The sequence below is a fragment of the Anthonomus grandis genome, chromosome 5 (assembly GCF_022605725.1).
Source record: "Anthonomus grandis grandis chromosome 5, icAntGran1.3, whole genome shotgun sequence".
Taxonomy (NCBI): domain Eukaryota; kingdom Metazoa; phylum Arthropoda; class Insecta; order Coleoptera; family Curculionidae; genus Anthonomus; species Anthonomus grandis.
In genome coordinates, this window is record NC_065550.1 from 14,380,684 (window position 1) to 14,404,381 (window position 23,698).

The window sequence follows — 23,698 nt, forward strand, 5'->3', positions numbered from 1 at the left end:
CGAGTTGGGTTGGCTTCGTATAGAAAATTTAGTTCAGTGTAACCTCAGTGTTGTTGTCCACAGAATTAATCTTACATCTTCACTCCTCTATTTGTTTAACAAATTGGCACCGAGAGGTGCAGTACATATTTCAGACGTAGTTTTTCACACAATGCTGTTTTTATTTACGTAGGTAATTTTTTAAATTTTATTAATATTTTTAATAATTATTTTTAATTAATAATTTATTATTTAGTAATTTTACGAACTCGCTTAAGACACTTTGTGTTACAAAAATACACTTTGCTCTATTTTTTCATTTAAAACTTTCGTCTCAAAATGAGATTTTATATAACGATAGCACAGTTTAAAACAAGTTTTACACCTTACTTCTCTAGAACTAGTCTCATAAAATAAGAAATGAATGAGTATTTCTGCCAAATATAAAATAATATTAAACGACCCCTTTTTAATTTTATTATTTCATTGCTCTAAACGGTCCTCTTATCACATTCAGTAGATCTCCTTTCAGGTAGAAATTCTTATGTATTAACTGGATTTAAAAGCGTATTATAAAATTGATTATTCATCGCCCAACATTTCCGCACATCATTTATCTATCCCCTCCCCCAAAATTTGACCATCCATTCATTTCTACCTAAAGTTTGGAAAGACCCTAACAGTTAAGTACCTAATCGGTGAAAGTTCAGTATTAGTGAAATAACACGCGGCAAGAATATAATTTAAAAATGCTTTATAATAAATCGGTGGTAAGTAGCCTTTTTTTTTTAATTTATCTTAAAAGAGATATAAACAGCACATAAACAAAAATATTTTAGAAACTGACCTCTGGTGAAATTATATATAAAGAGTTTCTAATTAAGAACCAAAAGGAGCTGCTTTACAATATAAACCAGTCTATAAGAAGTATCGAAGAAAAGATAGATCAGGAAGAAGATGACGCTTTGGCATATTTTGACTATATTAACAGAGAATACCCTTCAGACGAGTAAGTATTTTCTAATTAATTTATTTATATTATACCAATATTTAATAGGAAACAAATTTTTAGACTTAATAGCAACAAATACATAATTTCTTTAATACGACGTCAAAAAATAGCTGTGTGTCGGATTTCAAAAAAAAATTTTTATTACAAAACAACCTTAACCATAAAGCTAATTCACTTCAAGCAATTTAAAATTTATACACAATAAGGATTTTATTTACATGCTTCTATAGCAAATTTTACTAAACCTTATTAAATTATAGTAGTGAAAAAAAGAATGGAGACATTTCATAAATTGTAAATATTAATATTATTACTTTTTATAAACTGCTATTTTTGTCAGTTTTATGTGCCAAGGTACTCAGAGATAAATTATAAAAAAAAACTAAAAATTGTGTAAGATTTTAATACTATAGAAGAATTTTAAAAAAATTATAGTTTTAAAGTTCTTAGTTTCATTTAAATATTCATTTTATTTTCACAATTTTCAATAATGCCTAGCATCTTTTCCTGCTGTATTAGCTATAGTAAAAGTGCATTAGCTTTGCACAAAAATTTTATTCTGCTCTTCCTTCAAAATCTCCTTCACATACATCTTCTAGATTTTTGATATTTCTTCTTCAAATGTGGTTTTCTAAATAGCTCCAAAGTTTTTATATAGTATTTAAATCGCGCTATTGCGAAGACCAATTACAAACCTTAATTTTTTCCTTTGAAAGCCGATGCTTAATTAGTCAAAAAGTATATTGATGGGCATCCTGATGGAAAATCAATGATAAAAATTGATAAGATTCATACGACAATAATTATTCTCAAATATATCCACCTGCTTTTGAGCACAAAATCATTATCATTATTAACATCAATTAAAAAAATACTAAAATCCAGTGATTGATAACATAAGGACATTATTCGCTAGCGGCAAACAGCTATCAATAGTGGCATACTCTTTTCTAGGCTCATTTATAGCTTTTCTGAAATTGCGTCCATCTTTATGGAATCAATCTCAAACATTGGCTCATCATTGGCATGCCAGAACCAAGATTCAGTGAAACTATTGAACATTTTATTTAACCGGATAACCTCAAAGAAAATAAAAATTTCTTAATTATGCTGAAAAACAAAAATTCAAAGATAAAATTGGTAAACGATAAAAATCTTTAATTCTATATTAAATTCATTTAAATCATAAAATGCTTACGCTTAAGATCATTTTTATTATAGCTCAATTAAAATTAGATTTCTTAAATTTACATCATCTTAGAGCATAAGCCTAATCATTCAGCCATGCTTTTCATAAGATTTGTTACTTTATCTAAAAATAGGCACTAACGAATGAAAAAGATTGATCCATATCAAAATGATGAGATACTATCCTACTGGTACAGCAATCATTCATGTAATGCCTAAAAATTGTTAAACTAAATTTCTAGAACCAATATTCTGCTTAGCTTATCACTTTTCACATCATCAGGGATGTAAAACTTAAATATTTATCATAAGATAACTTACATTATTTACTTAATTTATAGTTTTGTTGACGTATTTGCTTATTTCATATACAGAGTTTCGTTCAATATTTTCGTTTTTTTTTTAAATAGTGAAGATGTAAAGAATTGTTTCTTTTTATTTCACTTAATAAATACGTTGGTAAATTTGTTTCATTTAAGATATTCAGAAAAGTTTTTTACAAAAACATTTAACATTTACTACTGGCGACCTACACAATTGTTAATACAAACCTGTCTCGATTCTGTTCTAATAAAAGTTTAAAGCATCTAAATTCTCTATAAATACATATTATATCTATATACTGAGTGCCTGTGATGAAATCGGCTTGCTATCTTTGTTAATATTTAAGATACAGGGTCGGGTAAATTAGAAAACTGGTAGAATTTTTTCTGATTAAAATAGTGAAAACAGAAAAACATTAAAACGATAGAATAAGTAAATAATAACAATATATAATTAAATAATAAGTAAATATTAATAGAATAAGTAAATAAATACTTACAGTTAGTTACACGTTACCAAAGTTTGTGATTTTTGTAAAATCTAAATTAGCAAAATGCCTTTTACAAACATTGAAAAATGTGATATGTTAGAATCTTACCTTGTATGCCAAAAAAATAGCGACAGGGCGCTAGAAGAGTACCGCCAGAGTTTCCAGACTCGTAACTTGCCAAACTGAAGATACGTTTTAATTCTCTGCAGAAAATTTAATAACGAAAACATATTTTAAAAAACTAGAAGAAAAAACAAATTTATAGTAAGCGAGGATGTTGAAATTTCTATTGTGGCATCTTTTGCAGCTCGTATGGAAAACTCAACTAGAGATTTAGCAAGAGCTTACGGTATGATCTTAGTAACAGTATGGCGGATCTTAAAGAAACAAAATTTTGTGCCATATAAGTATCGACCAGTACAAATATTGTTGCCTGGCAGTAACAAAAGACTTGTTTTTTGTAACTGGTTACATAAGGCATATGAAGCCAATAATAATATTTTAAAATGTATAATTTGGGCTAATTTTTCAAACAAAGGTATGTTTAACCATTAAAATGTACCAGCAGTGTCCCAAAAAAATCTTGTCCTTACTAATTCCAGAAACCCTTAAAACAATTTAGTATAAAAGTTTGGTGCAACTTAATAGAAAACCAAATAATACGACAATGTTTTATGATGGCACTTTGACCAGGAGATATAATATCTGGAGCGCTGAAAGATGAAGCTACAAGACGCGTGCTTAAGTGTGCTCAGAAATGTATTGAACAAAATAGCGATGTTTTTGCATATTTATTGCAAATTAAGTAGTTTACTTGATGTAATTATTAATTTCAAAGCCAACTTGCGTGAATTTTGATGAAATTATTAATATTGTTATAACTTTGTTATTTTTAGTTTTAAGCTATTAGTGTAAATAAACTCAACAAAAGTACATTTTTTATATTTTCACATAAAAAACGCGATGTTTAATTTTTTTTTTCGTTTTCACTATTTTAATCAACAGAGAAAATCTCACTAATTTATCCGAACCTATATCTTAAATTAAACAAAGATACCAATAGTGTCGACTTAATCGGAGGCAGCTTGTATAGTTTTAAGGATGCCAGTGGACAAGAATATGCTTTTTTACAATATCTCACAAATCAGAAATAAAAACTATGAATGTCGTATTAAATAAATTATGTATAACTATGTTTGTAAAGAGCTATGTCTTTCTAAAATCTTACTTAAACATGTTTTGCTTTTAGTGAATATGAAGAAGTCTCGTACTACCGTAAAGCTGTAATCAAGAAAATTGCTGATTGTTTGAATAGAGAAATAAATCCCCTAATTGAAAAAAAACAAGAGCTGGAGGATATTAAAAACATGTTACAAATTAGGCTGCGCATTCTTCGACATGAGGCTGCCAATCAACGAAAATGAAAGTTGATTACGTGTACCAGATCTTTGCCAAGCATCTTCTTAAATTAAGTTCGAATTTTTAAATTTTGTCACATAAATAAAATGAAATCAAATAGGTTTTTTGTAATGAGGTTAAAATAAACCAATATATGGGAATAAAACTAATAATGTTGTTTTCTTACCTTTTAAAATAGCAGAAGCCCAAAGCTGCACATGAACATCGGGTATTTTGCTGGCTAACTGCATTGCTGGGGTCACCATATTCATACTTTCTCTACTATTTCCGAGAGATAAAAATATGTGACCTAATAGTACAAGTGATCCTGAGGTCAGCCTGTTCAAATCCTCAGCGTTTGCCATTTTTAGAGTTTCTCTTAAGTACCTCCTGGAAATTTTTAATACATATTAATTTGCCACTTTAATAATAATACTCATGAAAAGTTGTAAATATTTTTACTCTGATTTTTCAAAGAAATAAATTTTTGAAGAATACATACATATGTATACCAAAGAAATAATTAAAGATATAATTTAAAATTGATTATTTAACTTATGTGGGGCATCTTTTTGCACTTTCTCAACAGAACTAAAATGAAATCTAATTGATCATAGTTGAAATAACTTCTATTTGAAGTATAAAATATGTGTTATAGGTATATAGGTATAAAATATATACAGGTTGTCCGATACAAAACAGTCCACCTTAAAAATCTTGAAAAATTTTTTTTCTTGCCAAAAACGGCCTAACATGTGGAATTTAATATTGAGGAGGACATTTATTGACAGATGTTGCGTTTCTCTGTTATCATCCCCTCACCTTCCAGAGCCTTCATGTCAATTTTTTTTAAATGGGAATAGGCGTCAAGTGATACCTTGAATTAAAGGTAATTTTATTCTCTACATAGGCCTATTTTTATTTTATTAATTCGTTCTCAAGAAAGTTCTTTTAGCTGAAAAAAAAAGATAAAAAGAATCCAACACGTATTTTATTAAATGATGAAAATGATCTCTATTGGCCTCCATATAAAAATACAATTATTGTTTAAGACGTATGCGCACATTATTGAACATTTCAGGCGTTATTAACTGAATTCGTTAACAATTCTATTTCGAAGATCTTCAAGGGAGTCAGGTTTTGTGGCAAAGGCTTTAGTTTTTAGATGACGCCATAAAAAAATCTAAAGGTAAGATCGGAAGATCTAGCAGGCCGTTCTACGGTACCTCTCCGGCTAATCCATCATCCAAGAAATACGTCGTTCGAAAAATAACGAGCAGCAACAGCATAATATGGTGATGCCCCATCTTGTTAATACATCAGTTCATTTTCTAGAAGGTTATCGTTGTTCAAGTATTCAGTTATTCTGGGATGATTGATGGCGTCCTTCAGAAGTAATTTTCAGCCTTAGGGTTGTATTAATAAAAAAAGGTCGCATACTATGATCTCCCAGAATACTAGCCCATACATTAAGTTTTTGAAGTCGCGCATATGTGTTTCTCGAAATAAATGAGCATTAGTGTCGCTCCAGTATCGACAGTTATGTCTATTGCTTCAACATCTAAATAAAAGCAGAATTCATCCGAGAAACAGACATTGTACAGCAAATTTCTTTCCCGATTTAACCTATCACTAAAGTACACTCAAAATTGTACACGACGATGAAAACCATCTTCATATACTAGTTTGATTTTCTAGGCATGATATTTGAGTAATTTTAAAATTTTGTGAACGGTACCTTTAGACACGTCAGATGTGGCAGCAATTTTTCGAGCAGATCTATTAGGTTCCATCTCAACATGACCCAACACTGCATTTTCTACCACTTGATTTCTCACTGGATGCTGAACTTAATATAATTTAACTTATGCTTAACCAACATTCACGAAATGTGGTATTGATTTTAAGAAATCGTTCTTTTTTAAACACATCATTTTTTGGTTAATTTAAGACCATTTCTTATTGTATTATTTCATTTTGCATTTTTTCGCGAATACTTAAAAACAAATAATTCGTTAACTTTTATACATACAAACATAGTGTTTAATTTGTAATAGTTAGTTTTTGTTAAATTTATTAATTTGCTATAACTATAAATTTTGTACCTTTCTTTAAAACAATAATTATAATTTAATATTTTTTCATTCGATCCCTTTGTAATATAAAATTAATAATTTCCTATGTTACCCAAGCTTTACGTTTTCTTCTATTATCATTTAGTTGAATGAATCTTTAATTTTTCTAATTAAAGCCAAAATTGTATTCTTAAAACAATCATACAGGATGTTGCACCGCCAGGCAGGCTAGGCGGGACATAGGAAATCCCATGTAATTTTTAATAGGGTCAAATATTGGCTCCCCTAATTATTTTAGAGAAAAAATGTATTAGAATAATTTAAAGAGCACCACAATCTGCAACCAACAAAATAACTTAATTATTTTTGGTTTGTACATTTAGGAGTACCAGCCAAAAATCTTTAAAAAAAATTGCCTTTTTTTATTGCCTCATATGCACCGGCAATAAAAAAAGATAAATAAAAAACAAATTTTAGTAAAGACTTTTATGGCAGCCAAAATTTATTACCTTGACTGGTGATAAACTTCAAATAATTGATGATGCTCCAAGCTCCAACTAGAGCGAAACACGTGTAGCCTGTGGTTATATGTTGTGAGACCGTGACTTTGTGTTTTTCTTTGTTTTCGTCTATTTTCAATAGATTATACTAATTTGCGAGGACTTACTGTTTTTGGTTTGATATTGACAAATTAATAATAAATAATTTTTAAAAGGGTCAAATATTGGCTCTACTAATAATTTTAGAGAAAAAATATATTAGAGTAATTTAAAGAATATTGGCGAAAAATTTATCGTTTTTATCCCCCAGTACTTACAGGTATCGCTCAAGGTGAGAAAATTAGGTAAGGCTAAACCGCCAAGTAAAGTTGTCATAATAGAATTCTGGTTTTAATTAAATTATTATTAAAAATTCGTACACGTGCATACAAATTAATTATTTTAATATAAACCATAAAATATATTAAAAAAAAATTATTAGAATAGTATTATGAAGAAATTGCGTCTGAAGTTTGAAGCTAACTACAAAGTCCAGTATTTCCTGAAGCCAGGAAGTACAAACAATGAACTGATTTATACTGCATCATCTATGGTTAAGGAATTTACAGAAAATGATATGTTGATTTTAATGTTAAATGGTATTTGCTCATCATTCGATATTTTAAAAAAATTTATACATTTACACAGCAATAGTTTAGTGATGACAAGCCCTTACATGTATCCAAACCATAATGTAATTTATAATAGCAATAAGGCTCTCTATAGAATATTTCACGCAAATAATATTAATCTAAATAGAATTTTAGAGTCCAATCATGCCAGCAAATTTGGATCAGATTTGCATACCCATATTTTAAAACATTTCAAAGTAGCATTTCATCAAAAAATGTGTCCACAATAAAACCAAGTAATCAACCGGGACTTCTAGATACTGACTGTGATAGGGATTCTTTTTTATAGATAAATACACAGAAGATGAAGCTCACTCACATTCTATAAATAATATTGAAAATAAGCATGCGAAAAGTTTCAGTAGTTTTATTTTAAATATACAGTCTCTAAGAAATAAAATGGACGAGCTTCATCTTTTACTTGATTCATGTGATTTTTCTGATATTGTATTACTAACTGAGCACTGGTTAAAGCCTAACGAATGTTTCTTAATATCTGATTATATTCCTATATCAATTTTTTGTCGGCAACACTCCATACATGGAGGAACAGCTATTTTAGTTAAACAAACAATTGAAGCTTTTTTCTGTAAAATTAATAAGTATGATAGCTTTCTGTTGGAGAAGGTTTTTGAATTCTCCCTTTGTTTTTGTAAGCGATTTAATTTATATGTTCTTTGTGTTTATAGACCACCCACAGGAGATATTGGTATGTTCCTGGACAAACTTGATTCTCTATTATCCCCATTGTCTCTACACTCCATAGTTATATTGGCTGGTGACTTTAATATTAACTTCACTGATGTAAGCTTGCCATCATATCATACATCCCTTTTAAGTATATTGGAATCTTATGACTTGAAGATGCATGTTCTTTCACCCACACGTATAACATCCTCATCTGCAACTACTATTGATTATTTGTGTACAAATTTAAATGATGTGTCATGTAGAGTACTCTCATCTGGTATTTCTGACCATGAAGCCATTCTCGCTAGGATTCCATGCAACACTGTATTTCCTTCATCTCATTATATAGGAAGAATTTTCAGCAGAGCAAATTTTAATGCTTTTTCTTCTACTACAGCTTTGGTTAATTGGAATGCAGTTGAAATGGCTCCTGACCCGTTTACTTTGTTATTTCATGTGCTATGTGATAAGATCAATCAGTGTTTTCCTAAAAAGAGGCTTAAAATGAAAAATAGAAAACCATGGGTAACAGCAGGTCTCAGAACTTCAGCTAAAAACCTCCGTTTTTTGGCTAAGTTGTGCAAGTTTACAACTAATGCAAACATTATTCTTTATCATCAGAAATATCGTAGTCTATACAGAAAGACGATAAAAGCAGCAAAGGTTAAATATTATAGTCACCGCTTGAATATGTCCTCAAATAGGCAGAGAGAATGTTGGTCAATTATAAATGACTTCAGGCATTCTCACAAGAAAGTTTCAGAACCAGAAGTAAGACCAAATAGTTTAAATGATTATTACTGTAATATTCCTCATTTATTGCTCAAGGATGTGAATACTAATATTGATCCTTTGCATTATATTCAACAAGTGTCAGTTCAAAATTCTTTTTTCTTTTATCCTGTTAGCCTTACTTATTAATTTATATTAGAGATGCAATTAAAAGCTTAAAAAACCATAAATCAGCTGGAGCTGATGGGATATCATCAAAATTTCTACTCCTTTTGCCTGACTCAGCATTGCATGACTTAGCTTCTGCCATAAACAATTCCTTTCATAATGGCATCTTTCCAGCATGTTTGAAGGAGGCAGTGGTTATCCCTCTTTATAAGGGTGGAGATTTGAGTGAGCCTTGTAATTTCCGTCCAATTTCTATATTATCTACCCTCTCCAAGATAGTTGAAAAACTTGCAAAAATCAGAATTTTATCTTTTTTGCACCATAATTGCATTTTATCTGTTTTCGGCTTTTTGGAGAGTGTCTATGTGTCCTTAAATTCTAGAGAGTCCGAGGCGGCAGTGTTTTGCGATTTATCCAAGGCATTTGATTGTGTAGATCATGGAATACTGCTGTCTAAGCTCAATAATTATAGCTTTAGAGGTGTGGCATTGCAATGGCTGGAATCCTATCTGTCTAATCGTACCCAAAGAGTTACAGTATCTGGATGTTTATCCGATTCCAGATCCCTTAAAACTAGAGTACCTCAGGGTTCAGTGTTAGGACCACTATTATTTTTGCTCTGTAAATGATTTGGGTTCATTAAAACTGCAGGGCAAAGTGGTTCAGTTTGCTGATGATACCACCATTTTATGGAATCATAGAGATTCTGATAATGTTAGAGCCCAGGTTTTTAAGGATCTTAAGATTTTATCGGAGTGGTGTGCTGCAAACGGGCTTGTATTTAATGTGGGCAAAACCTTTATTATGGGATTTAAGTGTGACGTTCAGGGCCTTATGTTTAGTGAAAACTCCTCCTTGCAAAACAAAGAAACCTGTAAGTTCCTTGGTATTACCATTGATGATCGCTTCGAAGGTCATATCCTAAATCTTGCATCAAAATTATCCTCTGGATGCTTTGCAGTAAGAATGGCGGGGCATGAGCTCGGAGGGGTAGTTGCACGTTCAGTGTACTTTTCTCTTATTGAGTCCCATCTTCGTTATGGCTTGCCTTTTTGGGGTTTAAGCAACAAGGGATTATTAAACATAATTTTTGTGATTCAAAAAAAGGCAGTTAGATACCTATGTTCCGCTGGGTTAAGAGATTCTTGTATACCTCTCTTTATATCTCAAAAAATCCTAACTCTTTTTTCTCTTTTTATCTTAGAAACAGCTACTCTTATTCATAAATGTCCTAAACCTCCCTCTAACACTGGTCATATGACTCGCCAGGTTAACGATTTTCCCTTACCAATCCCTACATCCTCCCTCACCAAGAACTCACTTATATACCTTAGCAAAAAAATTTACAACCATGTTCCTCTATGTATCAGACAAATTTTAGAAGTTAAGAAATTCAAAAAGGAATTAAAATCACTTTTATTATCCAGGGCATATTATAGCCTTGACGATTTTTTTAATGATACCTTTTAACCTGTGCTCTGACATCATTTTAGCGTTTTAGTTTTGTTTCCTATTAAATAATTTTATTTACTTCCTCTAAATTCTGTTTTATTGACAGCTTTATTTATTTTTTAATGAAATTTTTCAAAAAGATGCTTTTTTTTCTCAATCTGTTTTGTTATGATTAATTTTGGCAATGTGTGTAAATTTTATGGTAAAGTGTTTTAGATGTTATGTTTGTTTGAAATTTAAAGTGAATTTGGAATTTTTTAGTTTTTAGGATCCTTGTACACAAGATTTTGTTGTCTTACGTAATATAGCACATTTTCTTTCTTTCTTTCTTTCTTTCTATTAAAAATAATTTATTAAATCTAAAATATTAACTTTAAAAAAAATTGATAAGAAATGTTCAAATATTCCTCCGTAAGCCGCTAAGCAATCACCCCAACGGTCGTAAAACTCATTTCTAACATTTGCTCATTGATAAACTGAAATTTTTACATTCCATCGGAATAGCACTTTTTAAGTCTTTGAGATTCAGATAACTCAATCCTTGTAAATTTTATTTTTTGTCTTTAAATGGCCTCACAGAATCAGGAGACCTTGGTGCCCAATATATTACGTGTTGCGGGCCAATAACATTCCCATTGAAATCTTTATTTAGATATTCCCGAACAGCAAACGTAGTATGCGCCGGGCAACCATCCATTTGATACCAAACCTCTTGATTTTCCCCGGCAAAATCATTTAAACTCGGCAAAATTTGTTCCTTAAGTAGTTAAGTTAGTATTCAAATAATAATTTGAATTTAAATTTCGACTGAGAAAGGAATGGTCCTAAAATGTGGTGTCCGAAAATCCCCACCCAGCATCAAAAGCCATCCACACACTTCACAGTACATAAATAAACAATAATTTTTAGGTTATAATGTTTTTTTTCAAATCAAATCGAAATGGTTTATTTGTCAAAATTTACAGTTTTATAAGTCAATAAAAATTACAAGGAAAAAAAATTACATTGACAAATAGGACTATTCTCTCGATTATAAAACCGTTTTCCCTAGTAAGCACAAGCAAAGAAGGGATGAAAAAGCCCTATACAATTTACAGAAATAATGTTACAAAAATAAAAATAACGTTTTTATCTAGGAATGCAAAGTAAGATATACAATTAATTACAAGATTTTAAGACAGGCAGCGGCAGTGCGACAACGGACGAGCGCAAGGAGAGAGGAAAGACGAGACGAGAGGAGAGAAAAAAGACTCTAAAAAATAACCCCAAGATGCGTGCATCGACCTAGGCTATCAAAAAATATACGTATGTATGTTACGGAAAAAGAAAGAATAATACTAAAAACGGAATTTTAAAATATAATCTCCGAACACTCCACTGAAAATTAGCATATTATATACACATGTAAATATCTTATGTTACATGTTACTATTTCTTGCATTATGTTATTATACGCATTATCACATTTTATATATCACCCTACTTGAATTAATTGCCAATTATTTGTTCCATAAGTAGTTTAGATTTTATTTGACCAGAGAAAGCTCCCAAGGGCATTTGCGTTATGTCATTGTTTAAGCCATTCCATATTTGAACAGATACATACTTAAAAGAACGTTGAAATGCTGCGCTTCTACGCAATGGTACGATAAAAACGTTGTTATTTCGTGTGGCATGCGCATGTTCGAATTCTTGAAACTGAGTTCTTAAATTAAATGGTTGATTATTATTTACTATGCGATATAAAAAATTATACATATGTAGCTTTCTTCTATTGTTCATATTTAATACTTTATTATTATTGAGATAAGGCGATATATGGTTTCTGTAGGGGATACTATAAGAGGATCTCATACAGGAATTTTGGACTTAATTCGTATAATTTTTTTATTTTGTGAAGATAAAGAATTTCCATAGACTACGTCACCATAATTCCATAATCAAATAATGACAAAATAAGACTATCGCATAATAAGTGCTTTTGTTTTTCCGATAAATTTCGCTTAAACTTGAAAAGTATTTTTAAACGTAAATAAGCAGTTTTCGTTTTATTTTTTATGTGTAATTCAAAAGAGAGAGAGCTGTTAAATAGGCGTTAGCCTAAAGTTCTTGCTTCGGAAACAACAGGAATTGAAGTATTATCAATAGATATAGGATTTAAGGATAAGTTGTGTTCGAGCCTTTGCCTTATATTAAAGTTGGAGCACATAATAAGAATTTTAGATTTTGTGGCATAAAGCTTAAGATTATGATTTTCTGCATATTTATGTAGACTAATTAAATCACTATTAAAATTTTGATAGGATAGATTTATATTATTAATGTGAATTGGAATATAAACTTGAGAATCATCGGCATATTGTTGCAAAGTGGCGTGTTTTATTACTTTGTACATATGAGCCACGTAAATAGAGAAAATTAACGGCGATACTATAGAGCCTTGAGGAACTCCCTGGTTAAAAGGTGTAAATTCGAGTAATGCTTGCTTTTCAGACTGCCGAACCACCATAACACAACTGTCTCTATTACGCAAATAATCCTTGAAAAAATTTATACCGCTCTCTGAAATACTAATATATTTTAATTTCGCCAATAACATATCATGGTTAATGGTGTCAAAAGCCCTACTAAAGTCCAATAAGGCCATACATGTTGGCTGACCATTCTCTCTTTTTTGTTTTTCGTCTATTTTGTAAGTTGGTCTCTTGGAGAATAATGGATGAGATTTTTTTATAATCTATTTGAGTTTTTTACTGTTGGTATTTAATAGAATTTATTTTTCTAGCAGCTAATGTTTCCAAAGAAATACCTTCGATCTTCCCGAGTGCATATTTTATGGAAAATATGAAAACAATATATATTTTATGGAAACAAAGATTACAACGTATTCAGAATACATGTTGCCGATTTATTTATGGGTGAGTAAATTTAATGACGTGTCTATTCATAAATACGTTATATAATTACTTTTTACATATACATTAATATTTAGTGTTTATTTAAATTTTTCTTCCTATCATTTATGTAACGCCTGTTCAAAAATAAACTACTAACATATTTGCTAGACAAAATAATACCTAGGAGTCACGTACGATCTATATGTATCAAGTACAATAAGTACTTCAGACAAAAAAGTTCGACCGCGAGTAGACATAAACTTCTACATACCCTAATGAGAAAAGCGGTAGGATCGTAGCAAAAAAACGGTCTAGCCCGAAGTAAGGGGCAAAAGTATACAGATCCCAGAGATTAAAAAAAGTGTTTTTTCCTATATAATATTTTTGACAACACAAAGTCATAATTTTCTAAGTAACTGTCGTAGTATTTTTCTTGTAAAAGTGCATTAATAATAACTAGTGATAGTTATGCCACTGGTTGCTCGAAAAACGAAAGTTAGAAAAAAAAAACAAATTACCTAACTTGTTGCTTATTACTAACTGCTTTTTATTCTGAAATATTTATAAATCAAACACTTACTTAGCTTCGTTAAATCTCCCTTGGAAAAAAGCTTGCAATCCCTGAACATAATAAGCAGCTGCTTTTAAACTATGAGATTGACTGGGCAAATTTTCTGGATTAATTCTATCAAACAACGCGTTAAAATCGCTCTCTCTTTTTCCTCTAAGATACACTATCGCCAAATTCAAATTAGCGAACGTCGACAACTCTCGTTCTTGTGAGGCCTGAAAAATAAATATAATAGCTATTAAAAAATCACAATTTTTAACTGAATATTTACATCCAACGCTGCCAAGAACTGCGCTTCTGCTGTCGGCATGTTATCCATGCTCATTGAGTATAAACCTAATAAAGTGTGAAGCTGAGCTCCATGACTTTCCAACAGTTTTGGATTTTTCTTGCATAAAGCTGCTGCAGAAGAAATTTCTTGTAAAGCTTGGGTTTTATTTCCCATGACTAGTCGGCACATTATTATATGTTCTAAGAGCATAAGTTGGAAAACTGAAAGGATTGGCTTGTTATCAAGCACTGGAATGAAAAATTATAAATTAAAACATCATGAATTATAAATGTGTTAATTAAAATTTACATACTTTTTAACTTCTCTATATGTAACAAAGCTTTATCTGTGTACTTTTGTGCTTTTTCCATATAACCTGCTTGCATGCTATGCATAACAGTTAAAAGATACACAAGAACATATAAGTGTTCCTTTGGCATCCAAAGAAACTGCTCTTGGCTTGGACTACTTGAGGGAAAAGCTAGAAATAATGACGATAATAAATCAAATTTTAACATCAATATAATTTGACTTACTATCATCTTGTTGCATAATTGTTTGGATACTTTGTTGCAGCTGTTTAAGGCAAGGCTTTACACCTTTAACTTGTCCTCCCATAAGGTAATGACAGACCTAAATATACAAATATTAATTTTTACATCAGATTTTGATAATGGCATACTAACCTGAAGTACTAAAAAATAAACTTTTAAATACTCTCGTTGGTATGCTGTCCCAGTCCAGTTTTCTATTAAGTGTCCAGCTTGGGTTAGGACAGGTTGAACATCAGAATGTTTTTTATCAATTAGAAGAAGCTAAAAGAAGATATTATTAAATTTAATGTTTAGAGACATTGAAAGCCTAATTACCATTCCTTTACTTAACAGAAACAATATCCTAGTGTAGTAAGCATTTGAAATTTGAGCATAATCGACACCAACTCCTAAAAGGCTACTTGCCGACGCGTATTCTTTTTCAACTGCATGAATTTGCTACAAAGAAATACAATTAATTCCTTTAAATGTGAGCTATATGTAAAAATTCAAAATGGGTTTGACTTACTGCCAACTGGAAAATTAAACGACAATGCCAATAAACATTGTGTTGAGATAACTCAATAGCTTTCCTTAAAATTGGCTTTGCTTGAGCAGTTTGGTTTTCTTGCTCTAATAGCTCTGCCAAAATGCTTGCGGCTTCAAATTTAACATCATCAAAAGATGAAATTGACTGTGAGAGATTCCACTGCAAAAAATAATGCTAGACATTATTTAATCAAAATTATTTAGGGCAGACTAATGATTTCCTTAAAAAATATGGTATAAGTTTAAGTTATCTTAAAATTTGTAATGATCAAATATACAGTATCCCTCGAGTACATATTTCTTTCATTAAAAAAGATAACCAAGTACTGAACTAAACAAGATTGGGCGGCCGTCGAAATATCATTGTAATTGAGGAAGAAGATTGGACCAATCTGGTTTCCACTAGAGCCATGAAAAGCCCCTTTTGGTTTGTGTGAACGATGTATTTTATTTTGAACCCGGTTTGATTTTCAACAATATTAACTAGTAATTTTTATTCTTTATGTTCACCATGTTTATGCTTCATCCAACCCAATTAGTCAAGTCGTTTTGATGATTTGTTTTATCATATGCTTTTGTTTTTGGTAGGCCAAAAAAAAATATATATTTTTCATTTCTTTATTATTATTATTATTTATTTTTTATTTCTTTATTTTTTCATTTGATGTTGCAACTATTAACTTTATTTACATTTTTTCTGAATGCATTCTTAAAAGTTAACCATAGTTTATTACCTGTTGGTGTGTAATAATGTGCACATTTTAAATTTCCGTCCTGGTTGTGTTAGTGGCTGTTTTGTCTATTTTAGGTAGTTTTAGAAATTTTTAATTCAATGCATTTAACTTATTTAGGTTAAAACTGTACTTTATTTAGGTCTTGGACGATCCCTCGTAAGACGGCAAAAAACGTGTCATCTTTTTAAATATACGAGGGCGGTTCAGATTTGATGGAGACAAATGCTGTAGCGTTGCATGTATGTTTTAAACGACAGTTGTGGCTCGAGTATGTGATAACTGGATCCCTTACGAACAATGTGGCATAGTTTTCGTCGGGAGCTTAGTTTCACGCGCGTGCTAACGACCTTGAGTTAACATCAAGTACCGATCGTGTTGCGCAACGTATTTTCATTCGTTCTTTTGTGTGGAAAGGCGTTTAAAACACGGAACTTTTTCTCGTTTTTGGGAAATCAGTTCGGTAGTGAGTGCCTGAGTAAGGATGATGTGTAAATAGGCCAAAGCATTCAATGGTGGACGCGAAATAGTCGAGAATGTGCCACATGACTGTCGACCACGAACCAGCATCACACCAGAAAAAATATGCCGCGCACAACTTTCTGTGCACCCATTGTTCAATCAATGCTGCAGACTTCTCTACCCCTCTGCATACTTACCTTCTGAAAACACACGAGAATCGAATGAATCGATGCTATTGGCCTGAGGCTGTTAAAACAGTTGTTTTCTTAAAGAACAGAATTCTAGCAAACACCATAGAGAGATTGATTCCTTATGAAATCTTTTTTAGAAAGAAGCCTGATGCCAAATATTTAAGAATTTATGTTAGCAAAATATTTGTTAGAATTCCTAAAAAAAGAGAACTTCCAAATGGGATAAGGCTGAATGTGGTATACTTGTTGGATATTCAGATGTGGCTTACCGAGTTCTAATAGGTAATAAGATTATTGTAGCGCGACATAAGGAGCAATCTAACCCGAAGTGCGATTCATCTTCAGGATAACGCTTCCTCATACCGCGGGTCACACGCTCGATACAATATCGAAATTGGAGTGAGAGGTACTGAAATACGCTCTTTACAGTCCAGATTTATCACCCAGCGACTACCACATGTTTGGACCACTGAAAGAAACCCTCGGAGGTCAACAATTCAACACCAACAATGAGGTAGAGGAGTAGAGGAGTTTGTTTGCGCACATGGCTGTCCGAGTTGCCCAAAAAATTACTGGCATTAAAAAAAAACTTTTAAAAAGGTACAATAAATATACCTAGTAAGGGAAAGCACCTAGAAAAACTGTAAATTTTTGAAAATTTTTCCGATTACAAATAAATGTGTCAGAGCGTTTGTCTCGATCATATTGGAACCACCCTCATATTTCAATTTATATTTATAGACTTGTGATTAAAGCTTTTGGTTTTTTTATAAATGAAGGCTTTGCAAATGAGACTTTTGAAGTATTAGAATGAACATTGCTACAGTCATTAAAAATAATATAACACTGCATAATATTAGACAGTTATTCTACTTTTTTGAATGATTTTATAGCGCCACTAAAAAACTTGATTTTAGATACATGGTACAGTACTTGGCCTCATTGTATTTTAATTTCCTCCTTAAAATTAATAATGCTGCAGTAATTTCATAATCTGATGGCATCACATCTGAACGTAACAAATTCAATTTGTTTTTTCAAATCTAAATTCAAATTCAAAACTAGCTTTATTATCACAGAGTTGGTGTAGCCTTGCTATGAGCTAAATTAATCCTAATAAAATACAATTATCATGAAGTACAGAATGATATTCTTGAGTATAAAAATGAAAGGTGTGTATACAATATACATTGAAAATTTAACAACATTAAAATAAAAAATAAAAGACACTAATTATATAAAAGAAATGTAAACTACTAATTCCAGCTAATTACATTGAAATAATTTCCTGTTACACTCCAGAGTGTAACAAGACTTTGAGACCAATTTTTTCTTTACAGCTTTCTTAAGTCTAACAGGACAGTCTATTGATCTAATTTCAAGAGGCAGGTGGTTAAAGATTTTCTCACACAAATGAATGTTTTAAATTTCTCACTGTGTACTATAGGCAACCTGAAACTGTAAGTGAGCCTAGTACCAAAAGAATTATCTCGTTTCGTTAAATATAATTTTGTTTTTATGATTTTTGATTATAAAACTTGCAGTTTGTAAGATATATAAGGAACAGAGCAATATAAAGGAACAAAAAAGTGGACCTCACGACTCCTATTTTAGACAGAAAGCGAATTGCTTTTTTCTTAAGTAAAAATAGTGCGTCAAACCTATATTGAGCACTTGTGCCCTAAAAAACATATGCCATAACTCAGGTGAGACTCCACAAGAGCATAATAAGCTATGTCAAAATCTAAACTATAAGAAATTACGCTAAAAGCATAGCAATCAGAAGAAACTTTATTGCATCTTGAAATTTAAGCCCATCATCAGACCCAAAAATTTGCTAGAATGGTGCTATAGAATAGGCTCATAGTTTAACATGACATTTTCCATAGGACACTTAAAACTCAACGGATTTGTTTTTGAGAAATAAAAAAACAAAGATTATTTGCAATTCTCAATTATTTCGAGATCTGTCAGATTCCTTTTATAAGCAAAAGCTCTTTTCTATAACTACATTAAAAATGGTTTAAATCATGTTCATAAGAAGTATAACTTGAGTTTATGTTTATTAAATTATATATTTCCAAATAATTAAATACACATAAACCTAATCTGTTTTTTATATTTTATATGAATTGTGTATAGATATTAATGTGTAATAACTTCAATTTCTACTGTTTTATATTTATTTCTTGCCAATAGACTTACAAATTAACTTGTACAAACACATACTGTAATATATTAAAAAATATTTGATTTGATTAAATGCTACATATTGTAGGTCTTAAGTGGAAAAAAAATTGTCATCAGAGACCATGAGAAATTGCTGACAATTATTTTCTCATTCTTAGAGCTGGCACTAGAGAGCGCAACTTTTATGGCAAAGTTTGAAATTTTGCCACAGAGAAGCTGTAATTAAAAGTAAATGATTCGATTCTAATTTTCTCCAGAAAATGTCAGTTTAAGGTACCTTTTTTAATATAATGAGAAACTTTGGAATATTTTCCATTATTTTGATTAAAACCTCATTGGCATACTGACTTTCATAAACTAGGAGAAGGTAGTGAAAACTTTTAAACATTGTATCCAGTAATACGAGAAAATTTTTAGTAAAATTGGTAAAAGAATTCATTTTAATTAAAAAATCTTACTTTGATTTTTACAAAAAAATTTAAATTGCATGATATAATTTTGATGGCAAAATCGAAAAGTAAATTAAATTTACTAGAAAAAAAATATAGCTAAAAAAAAATAGCTAAAACTTTTAAAAATATAGCTAAAAACCATTCTAAGTGGGACATCTGGTACAGAATAGGAGTTAAGGTTCATGCGCTGCATATTTTAATCAACGAGCGAACTCTCTAAATTCATAGAAAAAACCTTTCTGTCTTATTTTTATAGAAAAAATTTCTAAACCCTACTCTCGATCTCAACTGGTTCCAATTGGGTAGAGTTCGAGTTGCCATCGGCAGCCTTCGGAACAGAAATATAGAAAGAGGTTATATAGTCTTGCATTTACTTTTGTCTCTTTTTAGTACATTGAAAAAAAGATATATTTATTTTCTTGTGGGTATGGCACGTTTTTGTAAGAGATTTGAAAATCAACAAATTCTCTTGCCTTGCTAACTACCTTATTAAGGTTTAAAATGATCATTAAGTTTATAAAGTCATATAGTTTATCCATGCTTATGTATACCCAGAAATTGGGAAATTCCGAGTGATTCCTCTGAAAGGAATAAAATGAGTTTTATTACTCCACTACTTTATTAATAAACATTTATAATATGTTTTTGTAATTACAAAAAAATTATTACTCTACTACTTTATTATTATTCATTTATAATATGGTTCTTTAAAAACCAATAATAAAACTATAAAAAAAAATTTCCCTTGTAAAACATGAACATCGAATGAAAACAAAAACAATAACAAAGCCTACTTAACTTAAAAAATTGATAATGTCAAATAACATTTCTGTAATGGACATTATTGGCTGTAAAAAATACCATTACCCATAAAAATAGGCTAATGTTTGTAGATTGGGTAGTATAAAAATGTCAAAAGGCGAAAGATACCAAAGTCAAAAATAGCTTTATTGTGACGTAACATCATCTGTTGTTAACAAAGCATTATATAAACTCTTAAAGATAGTTGACAACATAATCTTTTACAAAAATATAAAAATTTTAACAATTCTTACATACATAGAATATAGAACACACCCAAAGAAAGGGTAGTAAGAATTCACATTATGCTGCGCAAAACTCTTCACTGTCAAAAAATTGTATTTAAAAACTCGTCTACAGAATAAAATGCTTTAGCAAGCAAGAGTTTCTTTATATTTTTCCTAAAACGTTTTTCACAATTTATTAGCCTTATATAAAGGGGTAGGTGGTTAAAAAGCCTTCTGCCCCCGTACACAAAAGAGGACTTAATCTGCTCACTTTTTGGGATAGGCAGAGGTAAAGAGAAGGTTGTTCGGAGATTGTAACCCGAGGAGGGGGGGGCCAAGCTGATGGCGATATTTTTTGTGGATAAGATAAACAGTCTCTAAAATAAAAAGGCATGGAAATGTCAGGACAGAGTGTTTTAAAAATAATGGCCTACAGGGGCTACGAAAGGGAGCTGCACACATGTAGCGTATGGCTCTTTTTTGCAAAATAAATAGAGAGCTGAACAAATACTGAGAGCACACACCCCAAAACACAATACCGTATCTCAGATAAGACTCAATAAGAGCATGGTAGGCAATTTTGGCCACATCAAGTCCCAGAGAATGTGTTATTAATCTAATCGCATAACAGTTGGATGATAACTTCCCTAATAATAATAAATGACATAGAGAAAAGGTTAGCAAGCACTAATCACTCATAGAAAGAAATGTTCTTTCTATATTTTTTCTTGTCTATTTTGCCACAGCCGATTTTACTCAAGCCGCGAAATAACAGTTGGCAACGTAACAATTACACTTTTTCCCCTATAGTCTAGTCTTTTAATTATATAAATTTCATCAATTAATAAATTAACAACTTTCTCAGTTGGTGCTAAAGAAGTGGATACAATGTTTAAATGATTAGTGGAGTCATTAGTTTTATCTAAGTCAGAATTTGGTGACACATCAAAGCTAGAAGAAAGATACTGTAGGTACCTCTTGGTGGGTAGATTAAAATAATCTCTAAGCAATTCATATGCACAAGGGGATATATTTTATAACATAAAAGACATTACTATAGTTGATGGGCAATAATGTTTTTGCTTTAAAATAAGTAAAGTTATTTGGTCTATTAAAACTACTACTTGATTACAAATGTCACTCTTTTTCATCCTCTAAGTTGTGTGAATCAGAATTTTCTGATAAATTTAATGCCTGTTTTAAGAAATCTGCATTTTGGTTAATGAAGTCATGAAACTTCTCTAGAGATGAAGAGTGTGGTTTATTAGGCTCACAATAATCAGAAGACTTATACCTTATTATAGTTAATAGATTTTCAAGTTAAAATGACCTATTTAATTTCAATTTGAAAAGTAAAATCCATTTTGGGTCATTTTGGGACAACTCATTGTTTTTTAAAAAGACTAACATGTGGGTCACTATCTGTTGATATTTGATTAATAATATTTATACAAGCATTATTCAAGTTTAAAGTATAGAAATATAGTTTTGTATCCCCAACAATTCTTACATTCCACAGGTCAGATATTAGAATTTTTTAGGAATAATTACTCATAAGATCTTGAAAATTTGTTATGAAATCAAGTTGCTTGGAGGCTTCATTGGCAAGTTCTTTATGTTTTTGTTGTTCACTATTTCTTTCGTCTAGACTTTTTCTAGGAAGAGGTACTGTTTTTGTTAAATATGCAGATAAATTTGGTTTATTCAATTGAAAGATCCCCATGAAGAAATGATCCTCTGAGAAGCCATGTTGCCGATGTTATCATTTCACGGCTTGAGTAAAGTTGGCTGTGATTTTCCTCATGAGATCTGTGTCAGGGCTAAGAGAAAGATATTCTATTAACTTACTAGAAAATTCCGGGGATATATTAATTGTTTAGTTGACATTATTCGTGCAATTTAATTAATTATGCCAATTTTATTATAACATACAATACACAATAAATATCATTTAAGTTCTCCTTTATATAAGATCTTTTCTCATATTATGGTATACAGCATTAATTAGATAATATGTGACATACCACAGAAATGTATTTAACAAAACTCAGAAATATTATTAGTAATCATATTAACCTAACCTATGAGAAAAATAATAAATTTTAGGTTTTATTAATATAAATTTTTAACAATAAGAATAAGAATAAAAATCTAAAAATAACATTTACAACATGGTATAATATTTAAGTTGGAACTATTTTTCCAACCTTAGTCCTAAGCTGAGATGCATTGATATGCATCATTTAAAAAGTTTAATATATACATTTCTTTACTACATCATTGAGCCAACCTTTTAAGCTTTGATTTTTAAGTTATGAAAAATTCTTTAGATGCTTAAAGTAATTTAAAAACCCTTACCGCTTGCTCCAAATGGTTTTTTGCCAAGTCAATGTTCTTGGTATAATTTAATAAAATATTCCCAAGCTGCAAATGAGTTCTCGATTCAACCCTTTGTGGAGGTTTGAAATTAAAAACCGCCTGTAGACACTGTATACAGGGTTTAATCATTGGGGGGTTTGATGCCCTAAAATACTCTGCAAGGCCTAAAAGTGAAAGATACCAAGCATCTTGTGCGGAAGCCATAGTTGTACGGCTTGTCGAAAATGACCATTTAAAAGAAAAGTTGTTGATTATAATACAACTTTGGCTATTTTATTTCCGGCAAGTCAAACTCAATTTTTACAGTCCTATATTTTTTACAAAATTAAAAACAAAACAAAATATAAATGTTTGACATTCTTGTAAGTGACAATCAATACTTGTCAATGATGACATGGCAGCTTAAGGCTTTATCCACATGGTCACGAACATACGTCGTTATTAAATTTATTGTGCAAATCAGCAATCTGCCAAAATAAATTCAATATGGCCTATAGGCACACAATGGGAACGTTCAGCCGACGTTAGCGGCTGATCCTAAGCTCTAATCTGCTGGGTTACTAGAGTATCGATGCGGAGATTCGGCTGAACGCATTGATTTGAGGCATTAAATATTAGCCTGTATATTCCTAAATCTTTTTTTCATAAAACAACTTAAAAACTTTCACTTGAAGTTCTTTATTTAAACAATATTTGTAACAATAAAACAAAACTTAATACCCAATTAACAAACTACAAAGGATATTGATGAAGTACGCATGTGCA

At 30.8% G+C, this 23,698-nt stretch overlaps 1 protein-coding gene and 1 long non-coding RNA gene across 2 annotated transcripts in view; one reads left to right on the forward strand and one right to left on the reverse strand.

The window, feature by feature from the left end:
- Positions 1-23,275, reverse strand: part of LOC126736587 (MAU2 chromatid cohesion factor homolog) — a 28,301-nt gene extending 5,026 nt beyond the window's left edge. Inside the window, exons 1-9 of the mRNA XM_050441011.1 lie at positions 22,913-23,275; positions 15,481-15,660; positions 15,288-15,410; positions 15,105-15,233; positions 14,955-15,051; positions 14,732-14,899; positions 14,419-14,666; positions 14,157-14,362; positions 4,579-4,781 (exon numbers count right to left, since the gene is read on the reverse strand). Coding sequence (XP_050296968.1) covers positions 4,579-4,781; positions 14,157-14,362; positions 14,419-14,666; positions 14,732-14,899; positions 14,955-15,051; positions 15,105-15,233; positions 15,288-15,410; positions 15,481-15,660; positions 22,913-23,137 — 1,579 coding nt within the window. The 5' untranslated portion in view covers positions 23,138-23,275. The remainder of the gene's footprint in view (positions 1-4,578; positions 4,782-14,156; positions 14,363-14,418; positions 14,667-14,731; positions 14,900-14,954; positions 15,052-15,104; positions 15,234-15,287; positions 15,411-15,480; positions 15,661-22,912) is intronic.
- On the forward strand, positions 125-4,521 carry LOC126736615 (uncharacterized). The gene is made up of 4 exons (XR_007660706.1): positions 125-168; positions 512-749; positions 819-988; positions 4,243-4,521. It is a non-coding gene; the product is annotated as an uncharacterized LOC126736615 (long non-coding RNA).
- Positions 23,276-23,698: the final 423 nt, after the last annotated feature.